The 17,922-nt window shown below is 35.7% G+C and overlaps 1 protein-coding gene across 2 annotated transcripts in view; it reads right to left on the bottom strand.

Annotated features, from left to right (window-relative positions):
- Positions 1 to 1,939: 1,939 nt before the first annotated feature.
- Positions 1,940 to 17,922, bottom strand: part of LOC138713657 (gamma-glutamyl hydrolase-like) — a 104,379-nt gene continuing 88,396 nt past the window's right edge. For both annotated transcript variants that reach the window (XM_069845921.1, XM_069845922.1), the window contains exons 5-7: positions 16,710 to 16,816; positions 11,487 to 11,709; positions 1,940 to 10,490 (exon numbers count right to left, since the gene is read on the bottom strand). In XM_069845921.1, coding sequence (XP_069702022.1) covers positions 10,123 to 10,490; positions 11,487 to 11,709; positions 16,710 to 16,816 — 698 coding nt within the window. In that variant the 3' untranslated portion in view covers positions 1,940 to 10,122. The remainder of the gene's footprint in view (positions 10,491 to 11,486; positions 11,710 to 16,709; positions 16,817 to 17,922) is intronic.

Genomic DNA, 17,922 nt, shown 5'->3' with positions numbered 1-17,922 from the left:
TTAAGATGCATGAAGATGTTGTGTCTACATGGTGCGCCGCTTTGAACGTTGTCTTCACTGCGTAAATATATTAATATTAAATATCAATATTGCATTCACTGTTTGAATTCTTAAAGTTTAAAGAAAGGTTTAACCGTGTAGATGCATCTCAATGGATTCATGCTCATCGATTTACTGGGAAACAATTGGAGACACTGACTAAACAAAAGAACAACTATGCGCCAAATTGATAGCGATAAATCCAGCTGCAAAAATTATCGCGATGTATGACTGTGATGGTTGGAATTCAAAATTTTATTACACTTCATTGATCGAAAATGGAATGACGCCATAAAAACGAAATAGTCAGTTGTAATTTCATTTATAAGTCCCACATTTGTGTTTATTCTTGTTCTTTTACTGTATATATATATACCTGTATATGTATATATATATATATATATATATATATATATATATCGTCTATAATTTTCACTATCTTCATAGGTACATGCTCGTCCCTTAATATTTGGATAACATCCTTTTTCTGAACCCTATCAAGTGCTTTAGACAAGTCAACAAAACAGAGATATACCGGTGTATTATATCCAATGGATTTCTCCACAATTTGTCTTTTAATGCAAACATAGCATCTATAATGCCCTGTTCTTTCTAAAGCCTTGCTGTCCTTCTGTTTTCATTCAATGATTACTCAGTTTCATAATATAATGAAAATTTCTGATTATCCAAGGAAACTTATATACGTTTGCTTTTTATGCGACATAAACAAAAATTGTAAAACTCCGATTATCAATCTCACTGAGCCGACGCTGAATCAACTACTAGGTTATTTAGCGTCGATGGAATTTGTGATAGCAAGATGAGGCCGAGGATTCGCCATAGATTACCTGGCATTCGCCTTACCGTTCAGAAAACCTCGGAATAACCCAACCAGTAATCGAACCCAACTCCGAATGAACAGCCAAACACGCTACCACCTGAACTACGCCGATGGCCCGTTTATTGTTATCTTAATTAAAATCATATAAAAATTTAAATGTAAGATAGTGTAAGTCTTAGAAATTAAATGCGTAATGTGTGAAGTAATGAATATATGTGACTACATTGCTTAATTTATCTTTATTAATTAGCATTATAGTACTAACAAAGTATATACATTATATCTAAGTTTACAGTACATATCATTCATTTCCGTACAAATAAGGCAAGATGGAAGAGGTTAAGTCACTCTCAAGTACACTTTAGTTTCATGTGTTTCACATATAAGTCTCGGCCATTTTCTCTCTCATTCAAAATTTATATATATATATGATATACGTGTGTATATACTTATACAGAGAGGAAGTGATATAACCACAATCTAGTATATACAGTCACGAAGCTCAATACGTAGTAAATATGCATCCATAGATAGTTGCTAACCTCTAGGATCGCTACTATCGCCTCATCACAGACAATGCGAAATAGTACCTGCACAGCCTATTGTTCCTAGTATCCTCAACAATTCAAGCTTCGTGATCGTATATACTAAGACTGTGATATAACGGTGCAGATTGAAGGAGTAATAGAATATATTAAAATAAATAAAAATGTTTCATGAGTTTAGTAATTGAATGCATGCTTAATTAGAGAATTAGGCTGAAAGTCTCCATGGTTTGGCAACACATCGCCGGTGCACGTACGAAAGCACGCACGCACACACACACACACACATAAATTACATACTCGGTCTGAACAATCACTCCAGTAGGGTCTTCAGACTTGCTAATGGCAGGAAATAAAGATACGTGTCAATCTTTTTAATTTGCAAGAAAACCGTCCATTTTATTGAAAACTACTTCCCTTACCGATTTCTCGAATGATAAGAGTAAAAATCAGAATAGTAGAGACAGTACTTACGAGTAAAACAGTGTTAACTTTTAGAGGGATTTCCCCCCCCCCCCTTGAGAAAATTATTGATTTGAAACTAATATGGTATTAGAATGTTTTGTTGTACTCTAGCCAAGGAATAAGAAGTTAAAATCTGCATTGTTATCTTAAATTTACTTCCACTCTGTATGTAATTATATATTATTTCTGTTGTTAATGCATAACATTTTGTAAAAATTTGAAATGCATGCAATTTCTGAGATCCAAGTAACAAATAACTTTGTAAAATTTTCGAGTAATATCACTTGATATTATCAGTTACAATTACACTATAACGTATGCATATGTAGGTTACATAACAACGTATGTTTGTAGTGTGTATACATTTATGTACGTGCGCGGTAGTTTGAGGAACCTATTTAATTTTTTACAATAAGTTATGTCCATGTTATAATACGATAACACATTTTTAGTTGTATTTCTTCAAATTGAAAAGACTCTTTCAAAACATGGGCACCTCCAATCTAAATCAAAGGCTATTTTTCGATAAGCAACAGCATATCTTAAAATTTACACATTTGGACCTTACCGTTCATTTAATCTATTAAGGAAACCACTGTTGTTGTTTAGTCAATTGTCCGAAGACAGGTCTGAACTTCACAAGCAATACCAAGAATCCACCACTCATGAGGCAACTAGGCCAGGAGATAATTGGGATAGGGTGGCTAATTCGTTTCCCCCTTCATTGCATACATCGCCAACTAGCTCATATTACACTAGTCAGGCTTCAGATGCATACAAACAATTGTTCTTCCTCTGACACATATCGTCAAGTGAGATGTACTGCCTGATAATAGATGTACGTATCAGCCAGAACCTCAATCAGAGGATTAAGGAGAAACTATGGTGAAATAATTGTGAAAACTGAAGAAAATACACTTAAAATTTTATTGTAACTTTCTATTTAGAATGAGCTCAAAAGCTAATTAATTTTATTCCCATGACTAGTGCCAAGCTTTTGAGCCGATATGAACTAAAAATTTTGAAAACTTGTTGCAAGGAGCCTTTTTAGTGCCGTGTATAAAAATATATTTAAAAAATATAATTTCAAAACTATTACCCCTAATGGCACCAAATTTTATACGATGACAGTATTTGAGGCATGTTTATGTAGTTTAAAATTCATAAATTTTGGATGAAAATTGTACAAGTTTTAAGTATCTCCTAAATGGACTATATGGAGCTTATTTGAAAACGACTCTTGTCCATTCCGATAACTTAGTGGAAAATCACGAACATCCCCTACCAGCTAGTCAAGAGACATTATGAAACCAAAGAGGAATATATAGTTCATCGCTTTCACGTGTTAAATATTAGGTTACTGTACCTTGTTGACTAGTTTCAGCCTGTTGTGGGCTATCCTCAGAACTGTATGGTCTTGGTCTTCGCGCCTTCTGATTGCGTTTCCTCTGGGGGTGTGTTTGTGTAGTGTAATGTGGAGTGAAAAAGTGTGTGTGTTCCCCACAGGAAACGTAATCAGAAAGCGCGAAGACCAGGATCACCCAGTTCTGAAGATAGCACACAACAGGCTGAAACTAGCCAAAAAGGTACCATAACCTAGTATTTAACACGTGAAAGTAATAAACTATTTATTCCGAAGTAATATAGTGTTAAAAGTTGTGTAATCAAGATGTAAAACCAAAGAGATTGGGTGCATTTAGAATCAAATGGGAGCATGAGAATCTTTGATTCCAAAGCTGGAACTAATATTGTGTCGAAATTCTGCTGTTAACAAGAGTCAGTTTGATTCCAATAGTCACTTTTAACGCAAGATTTTAATGGTTTATTTTTTTATTTTTATTTTTATTTTATTTATTTATTTAACCTGGTAGAGATAAGGTCATCAGGCCTTCCCTTCACCTCTACCAGGGGGCATTCTGAAGACAAATCATAACAGTTGTATGCAGAGTTACATTTCAATAATACATGGACACTGGAAGATCATTTTCGTTATCAGGTGGACAAGAGACGTTTTGAAAATGAGCTCCTGGTATGTTCCTTGCATTTATTTGGTAGTATTGGATGATATTTTGAAAACCTCTTCTCCAGATAATTGGTTAATGTATATCTAACTAAATTTTCTGACAATATTAAATCGGTTCAAGGTCAATTTCATATTAAAAGACTAGACTTTATTTATTGTATCGATACAGGGAAAGAAATAATCTTCAGTATAAATATCTACAAATCAATTGAAGCATACTCAAAGAACAAACTCATTTTTAAATAGGTTACATTTAAATATGCATAACTGGCTCTGTAATTGATGGTTACAAGGCTGAAAAAAAAATGAAAATAAAGTACCGGTAGTGATATAGACCTACATATTCTGTGTGGCACAAAAATTGACTTAGGAGGCTGGAAAAGTAATAAAGTGGTGTGACAGACAGAATGGCATGGATGGTTGGTCTTAAGGCTGGTTCACGATAAACCGGGAACGGAAACGACAACGAGAACGAGAACGGAAATAATGTTGAAATAAATGTATTTAAATGTCGGCATTCACAATAGTTAATTGTGAATACTCACATTTAAATACATTTATTTTAACAATATTTCCGTTCTCGTTCTCGTCATTCCCGTTCCTGGTTTATAGTGAACCAGCCTTTATTCGGATAGGCACGAAATGAATTTTATTATGACTTCATTCTTATGTGTTTCTCAACTAATCAATGAATAATTAGTTTAAGTACGGAAAATAGCTTGAATATTGACTACAGAGAGTGATTCTCAAATCACTGAAAGGTACTTTAATATTATGTTACCAAAATTAGCATATTAATAGGAAACATCAGAAAAAACAGACTTACGAAGATTTAGAAAGAGTTTAAGGTAATTTACTATGAAATCTTAATGAGCGGTATGTGTACTTCACAAAGAACAAAACAATTACTTTTTGGAGTACAATCTATGAATTAAGGGAGTTTACATATTGATGGTTCCTGAGATCCTTTGCTTGTGCGACACAATACACCACCTTAAAATGGAAAAAATTACATTTTTATGTAAAAGGTATCAAAAGGTGTTTTAAACAAATAATTTGACCTCCATTGCACTATTAGAAGTGTCCATAAACTTACAGCTATTCATTATAGTTAGGGGTGTGATTTTATAATGATTATTTTACTCTGATTTCGGTGAATATTTCATAACAAAACAAGCAATTTTGTACACCCTAAAGAAACTTAAAAAATAATAAAATAACATTTTTTAACATATTGAAACAATCTCATTGAAACTAATAGAAAATAATTTACTGCATTAATTAAATCCATAATTCAATATCAGTCAACTATGAGAGGGTGGCCAGGAAATTAAACGCAGAATAAATATGGGAAATGCGTGTTATTATTCGGTTGAGAAGTTTTTGTCATCTAGTCTGCTTTCAAAAAAGCTGAAAGTTAGAATTTATAAAACAGTTATATTACCGGTTGTTCTGTATGGTTGTGAAACTTGGAGGTTAACAGAGGTTAAGGGTGTTTGAGAATAAGGTTCTTAGGAAAATATTTGGGGCTAAGAGGGATGAAGTTACAGGAGAATGGAGAAAGTTACACAACGCATAAGTGCAGGCATTGTATTCTTCATCTGACATAATTAGGAACATTAAATCCAGACGTTGAGATGGGCAGGGCATGTAGTACGTATGGGCGAATTCAGAAATGCATATAGAGTGTTAGTTGGGAGGCCAGAGGGAAAAATACCTTTGGGAAGGCCGAGACGTATATGGGAGGATGATATGAAAATGAATTTGAGGGAGGTGGGATATAATTGTAGGGACTAGATTAATCTTTCTCAGGATAGGGACCGATGGTGGGCTTATGTGAGGGCGGCAATGAACTTCCGGGTTCCTTAAAAGCCATAAGTACAGTAAGTAAGTAAATAAGTATGTATGTGAAGGGGTGACGGCACAAAGTCAGTTGCGGAAAAGAGAAATGTCCGTTGTCTGCTTGCCATGCTCCCTGGAAGCAGTCCCTGAAGCTATGCGTACATTGAACTTTTTTGTTGAAAATATCGTGATAATGAAGTAATTTCTTGTATCTATATAAATTTCGCGAAATTCGCATATATTTCATTTAATTTTGGTCCTTCATCAAGGGATTTGTATTTATATAAAATTAAGTTTTTAATATATTTCGCGTATATCGTTAATACCAAAAAATCACACCCCTAATTAGTACATAGGTCATTAATCTCGCTTCCAACATTAACCTAGTTAGTCCAGTATATACTGCATATATATGTTGGGCCATTTAAGGAATGTTACATACATTTTCCAATGAATGGCATAATGAAATTTCCAAAAGAAATATTTTATATGAACTGTTTTCAGAAATAGCGATATATGAGTCTTAAATAACCCTGGGCATATATAAATAATTCTCTTGTGTATTTTGTGAACATTAAATCCATTATATAAAATTGGACGGAGTTACGCAATAAGAGACCAAGCGCCAAAAACCTGTTTCGAGATATTGGCCATTGAAATAAATGTTTTTTTTTTTTTTTTGTTACAAAACATATTATGCAAGAAGTATTATAACATTCCTAGTATTACAAAAAAAATAGCACAAATTATACTAAAAAAGGCTAAACGATTTTTGATAAGAGACCAGCAGTTGAATTAATATTTCAAAGCAAAATAAATAAATGAATTTTATGCAATAAACGAATTTTTGCTTATAAATAGCAGAAAAATTCAGATATCGCATTCTTGATTTTTTCCGGGTTAAATTAGCCTGCCAGCAACAGATTTGTACAAATATCTATTTTTTTTTTTCAAATTGTCGGATGGTCTATTATTGCTTAACTCCGTCCAATTGTGCAATACCACTGAGTTTTTCTCTCTTCATTTGTTTTAGTTAGTTTTAAACGTTTTAATGGATACATTGCAAGTTTCAGTCCGCTAGAATACACGTCATAACGAATTTCTGTTAATGTTATCCCTTCTTCCAAAAACCTGTATTAAAATTAATTGTAATCCATTACACAAATGCGTTTAAAAAGACTTTAAGCTATTTACATTAAACTTTTAGCTGTACACTCAGAGATTGTAAAATAAAAGAGCAAGAAAGGAAAGAAAACCGTATTACATTCAACGTTGTAAGATGAACTTACAAAGTAATAGTTAATATTGAATAGAACACCTTAATAAAATGCCAGAAATATAAATTCCTAAGCAAGGTTTTTGAATACCAATATACGAGGACACATAATGATACAGACGTAGACAAAGATCATTGACGGACTTCAGGCTTAATATGTGAAAGAGAAATATTGTGTTTTCACATTGTTAAATACGTCAGAATTAATCTGTATAAGGAACGATAGATTCGCTCAGTTTAAAGCCATTTCCTTTCCTCAAAGTTTAACGAAGTCTTAAATATAATAAAAGACCACAATTTTTATTTAATGAAACTGCTCTGATGCTCATTCTACGTAATGTGCGACAAGTTCCGCATCATAGGCAATATCACAAAACTTGTTATTTGTTATTTTTTAATTGCAGGCCGAATTATTGCGATCATTTTACTATGCGGTCTTGATGGTGGGTCACAGAGAATTTACGAATTTAACAGCATAAGTGTGCGGTAAAGCACGGCTTATCGATTGCTGGAGAAGTTAAAGACAACAGCATCGGTCAATGATTTTCCCTCCTCTGACGTTCGTGTATCTAATGATGTTGCGAGATCATCTTATGCCGGTATTGAATCTGCAAGGCAAAGAAAATGGAATGATTCATGCAAAATAGTGCTTTACCAAATTGAACCACACCTATAGCAAAATGACTCAACAACTTTCCCGATCGTTGGATAGGCAGCAGAGGACCTAGAGTGTAGACTTCCAGGTCGCCGGACCTAATCCCACTTGTCCTTACTTTTTGGAATTATCTTAATAAAAAGGTATACGTAATAAAATATTCATGATTTGTAAAATTTACGAACGCGGATCGAAGAAAAATGTCGTGAAATCACAGCCGACATGTTACATCGCGTTGTAAATAACATGAAGTTCCGCCTCCAGACTTGCTTCGAAATCGGAGGAAGTCATATTGAACACATTTTATGATTTGTCTATGATGCGAGACTTGTCGGACACACTGTATAAAAATACAAGCAAACATTCTGATGGGGGTAGATAAAAAAAATTAAATGTTTTCTTCCACCATGTCAATAATGTCAAAAGAAGTGCTTACACAAATTTTGACCAGTGGACCGCAATTACAAGGCCGTTCGGAAAGTGATTTTTCCCTGGGGCCGTTTACAGAAAAAAAGCACAATTGCATGGAAAGATTTATTGAAACAGATACAGCAATTTGTTGCGCTATTTGTCAACATATCCCCCACTGGAATTGAGACATTTGTCATACCATGGGATCAATTTTTGTGTCCTTCTGTCGTAGAAGTCAGCAGCCTGGGATCGGAACCAGCGTTTGACAGCCGTCTGCACCTCTCTGTCGATCCCATGATACGACAAATGTCTCAATTCCGGTGGGGAATATGTTGAAAAATATCTCAACAATTGATGTGACTGTTCCAATAAATTTTTCCAATGAAATTATGTTTTCTTTCTGTTAACAGTCCCTGGTGAACTTACTTTTTTTAAGGCCCTCATAATTGCGGTCGAGTGGCCAAAATTTGTATAAACACTTCTTTTGACATTATTAACATTGTGCACCAAATTAATACTGTCTCCTTATTGCACCGTTTTTCAGGCAGAACTTCTAGCAATTAATGAAGCTATGAAATGGTGCATTAAGAACGAAAACACAGCGCGCATATTTAGTGACTCCCAAGCTGCCCTTCACTGCATCACTGAGAAGAACCACCGTCATCCATTAGCAATAGAGGCAAGGGAATTACTTCAAAAGTACTCGCACCACATACTGTTCTCCAACCAGGAGATTAAGATTAACCGTGAAAGGAATGTGCTTACTATTGCGTCATCTATTGGAGCGAAGTAGATAGATAATATTACCGTTATAACGTCAGTTTAAAAAACATGCGCTCTACTGCATATGTTATTTCCTGTATGGAGGAATTATAAGACCAGGAGATTAACCGTGGTGTAATTTTGTAACTAGGGTAGTATAAGTATGTGTGTATCAGTGTTATCGTTTGTGCTTTGAGAGTTTGCCAATGGAGATGCGTGTACCCACGTGTGTGATCTTATGACATCAACATTCATTCATAGCATAACCCCGCTGCGTCTCATTCCCCTGAGACTTTCTCCTGGTTGGAGTACAGTATGCTTCACTTGGGTCCGTGGACACAATGGTGTAAGAGGAAACGAAAGAGTTGATGAGTTAGCCAAAGCAGCATCCTCCAGTACAGAAACTCCGACCTCCACTCTACAACCTATATCATATATCAAGAAACAAAGTAGACAACAGACTCGTCAAAACTGGAATACTAGATGGACGACAAGCACAACGGGATCACTAACAAGAGACACCTTCTTCCCAACAATCCATGACCGACTCAAAAGCCATCACTTCAAACCTACTTTCATAACAACGCAGTTCTTTCTGGACATGGGAAATTTGGAACTTCGACAGATTCAACATTCCAGCAGACATCGACTCTACTTGTTCCTGTAGCGAAGACCTTCACAGTGTGAAACACCTTCTGTTTGCGACTGCCCCTTTATTGAAGTAAAAAGATTTGAACTAAAGACACTTCTCCTGGTCTGTAACACCGAGTACAGCACTCCACTATGTGAAGTGCTTAAAAACCCGTGTTGCTACAGAGAATTTATAAATTTGTTAAGACTGTAGAGCTATATTTCACCATTATCTGTGTACATAAAATAAGTAGTATATATACGTAGTATACCATATAACCAAACAAAACCCTAGCATACCGCTTGGTAAATTAGGGTTCTTTTGAGCGGATATTTAATAATAATAATAATAATAATAATAATAATAATAATAATAATAATAATAATAATAATAATAATAATAAATAACATTGTGAAAGAAAAAATTTTAACTTTTTTATCTGCTCCCATCAGAATGTTTGCTTATGAGTCCGAATTTTGACGTAAACTTCTCGTTAAACTCTGTACAAAAAATATAATCAATCATTTTCTTCAGCTCAAATGGTGACTTTATTGAGATTCTAAGCACGTGTTTTGACTTGGGAGCGTGTCGTTAAAACTCCTTGCTTTATCCCTTCATTGTTCCAAATATTTCTACTGCACAGGTGAAACTATCCAAGACATGAGAATTGTTAGACACAAAGTAAGAATGGATGCCGCCTTCTGAACAGCCGAGGAACTTCTGCGCTGCTCACTAGTCGCGGTAGTGACCAAAGTAGATCCATGACTGGTTGATGTGCGTGAAACTTCTGTAGGTCTTACAGTAGTGGTAGTTGTGGTTGTCGTAGTGGTTGTTGTTGTTGTAGTAGTTGTTGTGGTCGTCTTGTATTCTTGATCCTCATCAGTGAAGAAGTAACACTGTTCGAAAGCAATTTTATCTCCTGTATGTACAGGAGTGTAGCCGTAAATCAGAGCTTCCCTTTCTTCCTCGACGCTGTTAAAGGAGTTCTTACTTTTCCGCGCTGTAAATAAAGCATAGCAACATGGTAAGTTATCGTAATTATGACTTCGTATACAGAGTGTCAATGAAGAACACCAGAATATTTTACTGAATATAGAGGAGTTCTAGACAAGCAACTTAAGAAAGAGAACCCATATTCTACGGATAACTTCTATGTTTCAAATTCTACGAAACATTAGCGGAAATTACATTTTAAAGTCAAGAAACTTAAAATGGAATACATTGATATTCCATAAACAAAGATACAATGAAAGGAAAATTAAATTAAATTGCACTGGTTTTACAGAAATTACTCAACTGGCGACCTCCAGCAGAAATACAGAGACGACACCGCCGCACGTAAGATTCTCTTACCTTATCAAACTCTACTGTAAAAAGAAAAACACTTTACAAACTTGGAATTGACGTTACATTAGTAAGAACGTACCTATCTGAACAGATTAAATGTTTCACAACACAGTATATCACTAACAATTGGCTCTTTTTTCCACCCACATAGTAAGCCTCTCTTTCTACGACTGAACAGGGGCGAGAAGTGTTTGAAAGAACTCATTGTTCATACTCTTCTAAAAAAAGCTTGCTGCTGATAAAACAGTAAAAGCTGTTCATCACAACATTTTCCAAATATTAAAGAACATAAATTCATATTCACCTCACTCCGGCTCTGGCCGGAGAGGAACATTACAGTGGAAGCTGGGAATGAGGAAGTAGTCGATCTGATAAGAGATGGTGTCAGGCTGAAGGTCTGACCATTCAGCTAACCGCAGGGGTTAATGTAAATATAGTCATTCGTTAATTTTCTATGAAGCTTGTACTGTAGACGTCATCAGTTCGGAAGCTGGCGAATAGGAGCGTGATTTCAAATAACTTTGAAGTGAGTAACAGTATGCATTCCTTTTGTATTCTTCACAGGGCCGATGAGATGAATCCCATAAATAATTGTCACGTGATCATGTCCCATCTTTAAAGACAAGAATGTGTAGTCACATGGACGTACCTTGGTTGACGAAGAAGTTGCTATAAAACTGTCCGACTTCAACAGCGGAGGCGGAGTGTGGGATGGCGTCTATCTTCCATTCGAAGCTGTTCTTTTCTGGATGGAATTGCACTCCGTAAAAAGGATACCGCTCGTGTTCGAAACTGGACACAAATTCTTCACCATTGTACGTGTTAATGGATAAAATTTTCCATTGGTCTGCTACTCCAGCTTCTTGCAAATCCTGTAACAAAGAATCAAAAGTAAGGGCGGTATCGCTTTTGTAAGCAAGTGGGAAAGCTATTGGTTCACGCTGATTCCAGTCTCCAGTTGCTGTATCTCGGTTGTGGAAATTTTACTGCGGTTGGTGGGAACGTGCAGAAACTGTTCTAATTTTACTGCGGTTGGTGGGAACGTGCAGAAACTGTTCTAATTTTACTATGGTTGGTGGGAACGTGCAGAAACTGTTCTAATTTTACTGCGGTTGGTGGGAACGTGCAGAAACTGTTCTAATTTTACTATGGTTGGTGGGAACGTGCAGAAACTGTTCTAATTTTACTGCGGTTGGTGGGAACGTGCAGAAACTGTTCTAATTTTACTGCGGTTGGTGGGAACGTGCAGAAACTGTTCTAATTTTACTGCGGTTGGTGGGAACGTGCAGAAACTGTTCTAATTTTACTGCGGTTGGTGGGAACGTGCAGAAACTGTTCTAATTTTACTATGGTTGGTGGGAACGTGCAGAAACTGTTCTAATTTTACTGCGGTTGGTGGGAACGTGCAGAAACTGTTCTAATTTTACTGCCGTTGGTGGGAACGTGCAGAAACTGTTCTAATTTTACTGCGGTTGGTGGGAACGTGCAGAAACTGTTCTAATTTTACTGCGGTTGGTGGGAACGTGCAGAAACTGTTCTAATTTTACTACGGTTGGTGGGAACGTGCAGAAACTGTTCTAATTTTACTGCTGTTGGTGGGAACGTGCAGAAACTGTTCTAATTTTACTGTGGTTGGTGGGAACGTGCAGAAACTGTTCTAATTTTACTGCGGTTGCTGGGGACGTGCAGAAACTGTTCTAATTTTACTGCGGTTGGTGGGAACGTGCAGAAACTGTTCTAATTTTACTGCGGTTGGTGGGAACGTGCAGAAACTGTTCTAATTTTACTGCGGTCGGTGGGAACGTGCAGAAACTGTTCTAATTTTACTGCGGTTGGTGGGAACGTGCAGAAACTGTTCTTATTTTAATCAAAATATATGAGAATAAAGCGGTCTCACAAGTAGGCCTATCACTTTACACACCGTTGATTCATAACATTATTTTAACATTAAATTTATGAGCATATTTTCAAAAGGAAAAAGAGGCAAACTTGTATATGAAAACTCAGCTCAAAATGTATGCTAATAAGCTATTTTAGCTCTAAAAACTATGGTCACATAAGACTTTTTATTAATTGGTTATTTCACGACGCTTTATCAACTGCTATGGTTATCTAGCGTCTGAATGAGATGAAGATGATAGTGCCAGCGAAATGAGTCCAGGGTCCAGAGCCGAGAGTTACCCAGCATTTGCTCTTAATGGGGTGAGGAAAAACCCCGGAAAAAATCTCAACCAAGTAACTTGTCCCTACCAGGATTTTAAATCGGGCCCCTCGTTTCATGGTTAGGCATGCTAACCGTTACTCCACACCAGTGGACCATAGCAAGCTTTTTGGCACAAAATATCATGATCACTCTATATATAAGTGTTACAGTAAATTTGATTTGTTAGGGAATGTACATAACAGCCGGTTATTATAAATATTTGTATAATCAATTACTCACCACATTGGCAAGTTTCATAAATATTGTCCAACTCGTCACTTTGGCGATAATTTTGAATATTTTACAAAATGAGTTGGTTCCTTTAATACTAAATGAAAAGTCTATTTTCGTACTTTTCTGCGAACAAGTATATAAGTTCAAAAATCAGAGACAAAAAGAGGGGATTTATGCGAATCTAGCTTTCAGATAGTAGCTCCCTGTGAACCAGGTTTGAATAATTTCAAGGGAAAAATTGTTCCGGAGCCGGGTATCGATCCCAAGACCCTTTGCTTAACGCACGAATGCTCTACCGACTGAGCTACCCAGGAACTGTACACGACTGTAAGTACGTTAACAGAAAGTCACAATTTAAGTCACACAGAATTTGTGTGCACTCGAAGTTGGGTTTTTGGCGTCTTGTCAACCCATTTGAGTTGTGTGGACATAAAGGGAAAAATTGTGATGGTGTCGTGTATAGTTCCTGGGTAGCTCAGTCGGTACAGCATTGGTGCGCTAAGCGAAAGGTCCCGGGATCGGTACCCGGTCCGGGAACAATTTTTCCTTGAAATTATTCAAAAGAGGATTTGTTATATTTATCACAGTATTCAAAATGTTACTTCTGCATAATAACAGGTATCTTTTGCAATAACTTACATGATAAAAGTAACAAGTGGCTACTCAATACACATTCACTAATTAAATTGACCGCTTAGCATTAACCTGTTTTCATAATTACCAATGAATTTCAATATATTAAAACTTACATACATAGGGCTGATTACAGATATTTGCCATATGATTGGATAAGAAAATTATGCATATCCAGGAGCGTACGCAAGGGGAAAGTTACCAGGTTTGAACCCCCTTTGAATTTTTTAAAGAAATGACGTATTTAAATTTGAGTATTTTTTAAAATCCATAACCGTTTTCTCCTCTAATTTTTCACTGTTAGAGTAACAAAATCTACATCGACATAAGGCATAGTCCTCCTATCCCTCCTTCAATATAATCTCTGTGCTTGGTGCTGCTGCTCATTCGAATTATAACAATGCTATTTTATTATAGAGAGACCTATTACCTAGTATCGACCTTGTACTAAAATGAAGCTGACACAATATGAATTCTAAAAGGTTCTTTTGACATATCTGAAGTGCACTGTCGATTTTAAACTCATTTTAAGATCGGTATTCACCCACTCGTTACAGCTCTGACTTCATTGTGAAACGTTCGTTTAACGTTTTGTGCATTTGACAGTTCAAATTTTTAATATAAATTTTAAATTATCGTTCCGGGTTCTTTGATATGTCTAAGCTCAATTTTACCATTTTTTTATCAATAAGTCGCGTAGTGATTCTCGCGAGATTAGTGGAAATTTCGCATTCACAAATGTTTCTTCGCAGCTACAGCGTGACCACGCACAGTGTGCAATAATGCAAATCTAGCCGTACATAATTAATAACTTCTCTGCATTCAAATGGATTGTTATGAAACTTTGTACAAACCATATAAATAGCACATTTTTTTGTGTATAAATTCTGACTACATTTGTGTATGAGGAACTATCCTTTCATAGTGGTGGTTTTAGACTTAAATAATAACTTCTCTCCTATATAACAGATTTTTTATGAAACAGTGTACGAAAGTTACAGGTAGAATATATTTTTTGTGTACAAACTACATTTACGGTTCCATAAGAGGAAGTACTCCTTTACAGGGAATGCATTTACGCAAAATTAACGTCTCTCCTACATAACAGATTTTTATGAACGTTTGTACAGGGCTTACAGGTAGCACATATTTTTATGTACAAATTCTCATTACATCTGTATGCTACCTGTAGGGCTAATTGTTGTACAAAGTTTCTTAAAAATATATTATATAGGAGAGAAGTTATTAATTTTGTCTAAATTCACCACTATAAAGAGGCAGTTACTCTAATGAAACATAATCAGACTTTAAAGACAAAAAATAAAATATTCCACCTGTAACTTCCGTATAAAGTTTCATAAAAATCTGTTAGATAGGAGAGAAGTTACTAATTTTGTTTAAATGCGCCCACTATAAGGCGGTAATTTTTCTCGTGCAAACATAATCAGAATTTGTACACAAAACATCAGTTGGAATGCAGAGAAGTTATTAATTTTGTTCAGCTAGTGATTTGCGTTCTGCTTCACTGTGAGTTTGTTAAGGTTAAATAAAAATGCATCCAATGTATTTTTAACCTTATATTTGATGTCATGTGAATAATTTTGCAGGCCTAAAACACTCAAAAGTGATTAAAAATTTCCTTATTCCATTATTGTTTTCTGCTGTTAAGTCATATGGAACAGTTATCGTATGCCCCACCACTGAAAAAAATTAATTCCCGATAAATGCGCAAGAACGTGCAAACTTTAATACAGGGATTCGACACTCTAAATGATGCTGTATTAAATGGTAAAAGAATTGTTGTAACCGACTAAAACTCACATTATATTTGGAGAACTTTAAAATAATATTTTTTTTCAATTGTAGTATTTAAACATTTCTGTAAGAAGAATAATACTTTACTTGTAATTGAAGTTACTTTAGTAAGAACGTACCTATCTGAACATATTCCATGTTTCACAACACAATAAATCACTAACAATTTGCTCTTTTTCATTCAGATAGTAAGCCTCTCTGTCTACGGCTGAATAGGAGCAAGATGTGTTAGGAAGAACTCATTGTTCATATCCTTCTAAATAAAAGCTATTTCTCACAACATTCTCCAAATGTTAAAGAACATGAATTCATATTCACCTATGCCTAACTAAACAAGTCGAAATTTGATTTTTGTCCACCTAGACTGGGAAAATTCCACACTGTGCGATGTAGCAAACGTTCTTCCAGGAACTAATTTAATTTCACATCCTTCTGTAAAACCTCAGCTGATAATATTTTTTTTTATTATTGGGTTATTTTACGACGCTGTATCAACATCTAGGTTATTTAGAGTCTGAATGAAATGAAGGTGATAATGCCGGTGAAATGAGTCCGGGGTCCAGCACCGAAAGTTATCCAGCATTTGCTCATATTGGGTTGAGGGAAAACCCCGGAAAAAACCTCAACCAGGTAACTTTTCCCGACCGGGAATCGAACCCGGGCCACCTGGTTTCGCGGCCAGACGCGCTGACCGTTACTCCACAGGTGTGGACAGCTGATAATAATAATAATAATAATAATAATAATAATAATAATAGTAATAATAATAATACACAAAATTTAAAATATCGATAATGTAAATTGTAAACAATTTAAATAATGATCCCCTCCCCTTTAGAAAAATCTACGTACGCCACTGTGTATACCTAATATTTGGAGAATACTCATCAAATGTTTTATGGAAGGAGAGATTTGTTATATTCTTCTACACATAAAAATGCGCTACAACTGTAGATTGCCCATAAACTCATAGTATATTGTGATTACCGTTTCTGTAATGCACCAGTGGTGATAATGGAATGTCAGGCTTTCTTTCTCGAGCGCAGTCTGAATTTCTTTTGGAACGTCTCCATACAAATTGCTGTTACGATAATCTGCAACAAACAATTAATAATGAACTATATTACACAAACAGATAAGCAACACCTAAAGGACAAAATTTGGATGCCACATATTTTCAAAGTATTACTCGACCAAGGCGAGTGGAGCCACGGGCGTAATGTGAACTATCGCGATGCGATATTACGAACGCAGGAGCAGTAGCGCCACGGCTCCGGGCTGCAGGGCTCCACTGGCCTTGGTCGAGTAATACAATATGTTGTTTCCGTGGAATGCTGAAAGATCGAAGTATGAAGACATGTTTTTAAATATTAAATTGTTTATTGTTAAAGACACTGTCTTTTTTTTTTTAGTATTGGGATAACCGAAGAAAACTTTTCTACTAGTTTAATAATTATAAAATTATATTTGTGTTCTGTTTAAGCATCACACATAGATTATAATTTTATACATCTTGATTACACAACTTTTAAACTGTATCACTTCGGAATATGTATGATAAGTCTTTCTTGTGTTGGTCTGAAAATGACCGAAAATAGGTCGAAACATGTTAAGGTACGTTAACACAAGAAAGAATTATCATATATATTCCGAAGATTATAATTTTATTGGGTCGTTTCATCACCTGTTAAATGCAGAAAAAATTAGGAAATACACCCAAAAATGTCCGTGTCGTCAAAACTGACTTAGTGCCCTTTAAAAATGACCGATTTTTATACTCGGTTAAGATAAAGTTCTTATTGTGGATTTTTACCTTTCACAACTTCGATTCTTTCACAGAGCGAATAACAGCACTCTGTAACTCCTCGTGAACATTCTTCGAAAATATTTTTAAAACAATTGAAATTTACAACAACGTGATACGAAACAAATCATTTAAAGTAAGTTTGAAACCAGACCATTCCAACATGGCGTTTGAGGGCTAGGGCGCCCGGACGCTGCCCTATGTCTGCCCAGGGCGGACCCCCACTCCTCTCTGTCGCTGAGGCTGTGGTGGTGTACGAATGCATGCGATCATCAACTCTACTCGTCTATTTGATGATATTCTGCAGACATTGCTGGATTATGCGTTCCATCAGTCATTCATTCATCCATATGGTGTACTATCGTTTGTGCTCAATTGTTTTGAACAAGAATGAAG

Source organism: Periplaneta americana, chromosome 14, assembly GCF_040183065.1.
Source record: "Periplaneta americana isolate PAMFEO1 chromosome 14, P.americana_PAMFEO1_priV1, whole genome shotgun sequence".
Taxonomy (NCBI): Eukaryota; Metazoa; Arthropoda; class Insecta; order Blattodea; family Blattidae; genus Periplaneta; species Periplaneta americana.
This window is presented reverse-complemented; position numbering and strand designations above follow the sequence as displayed.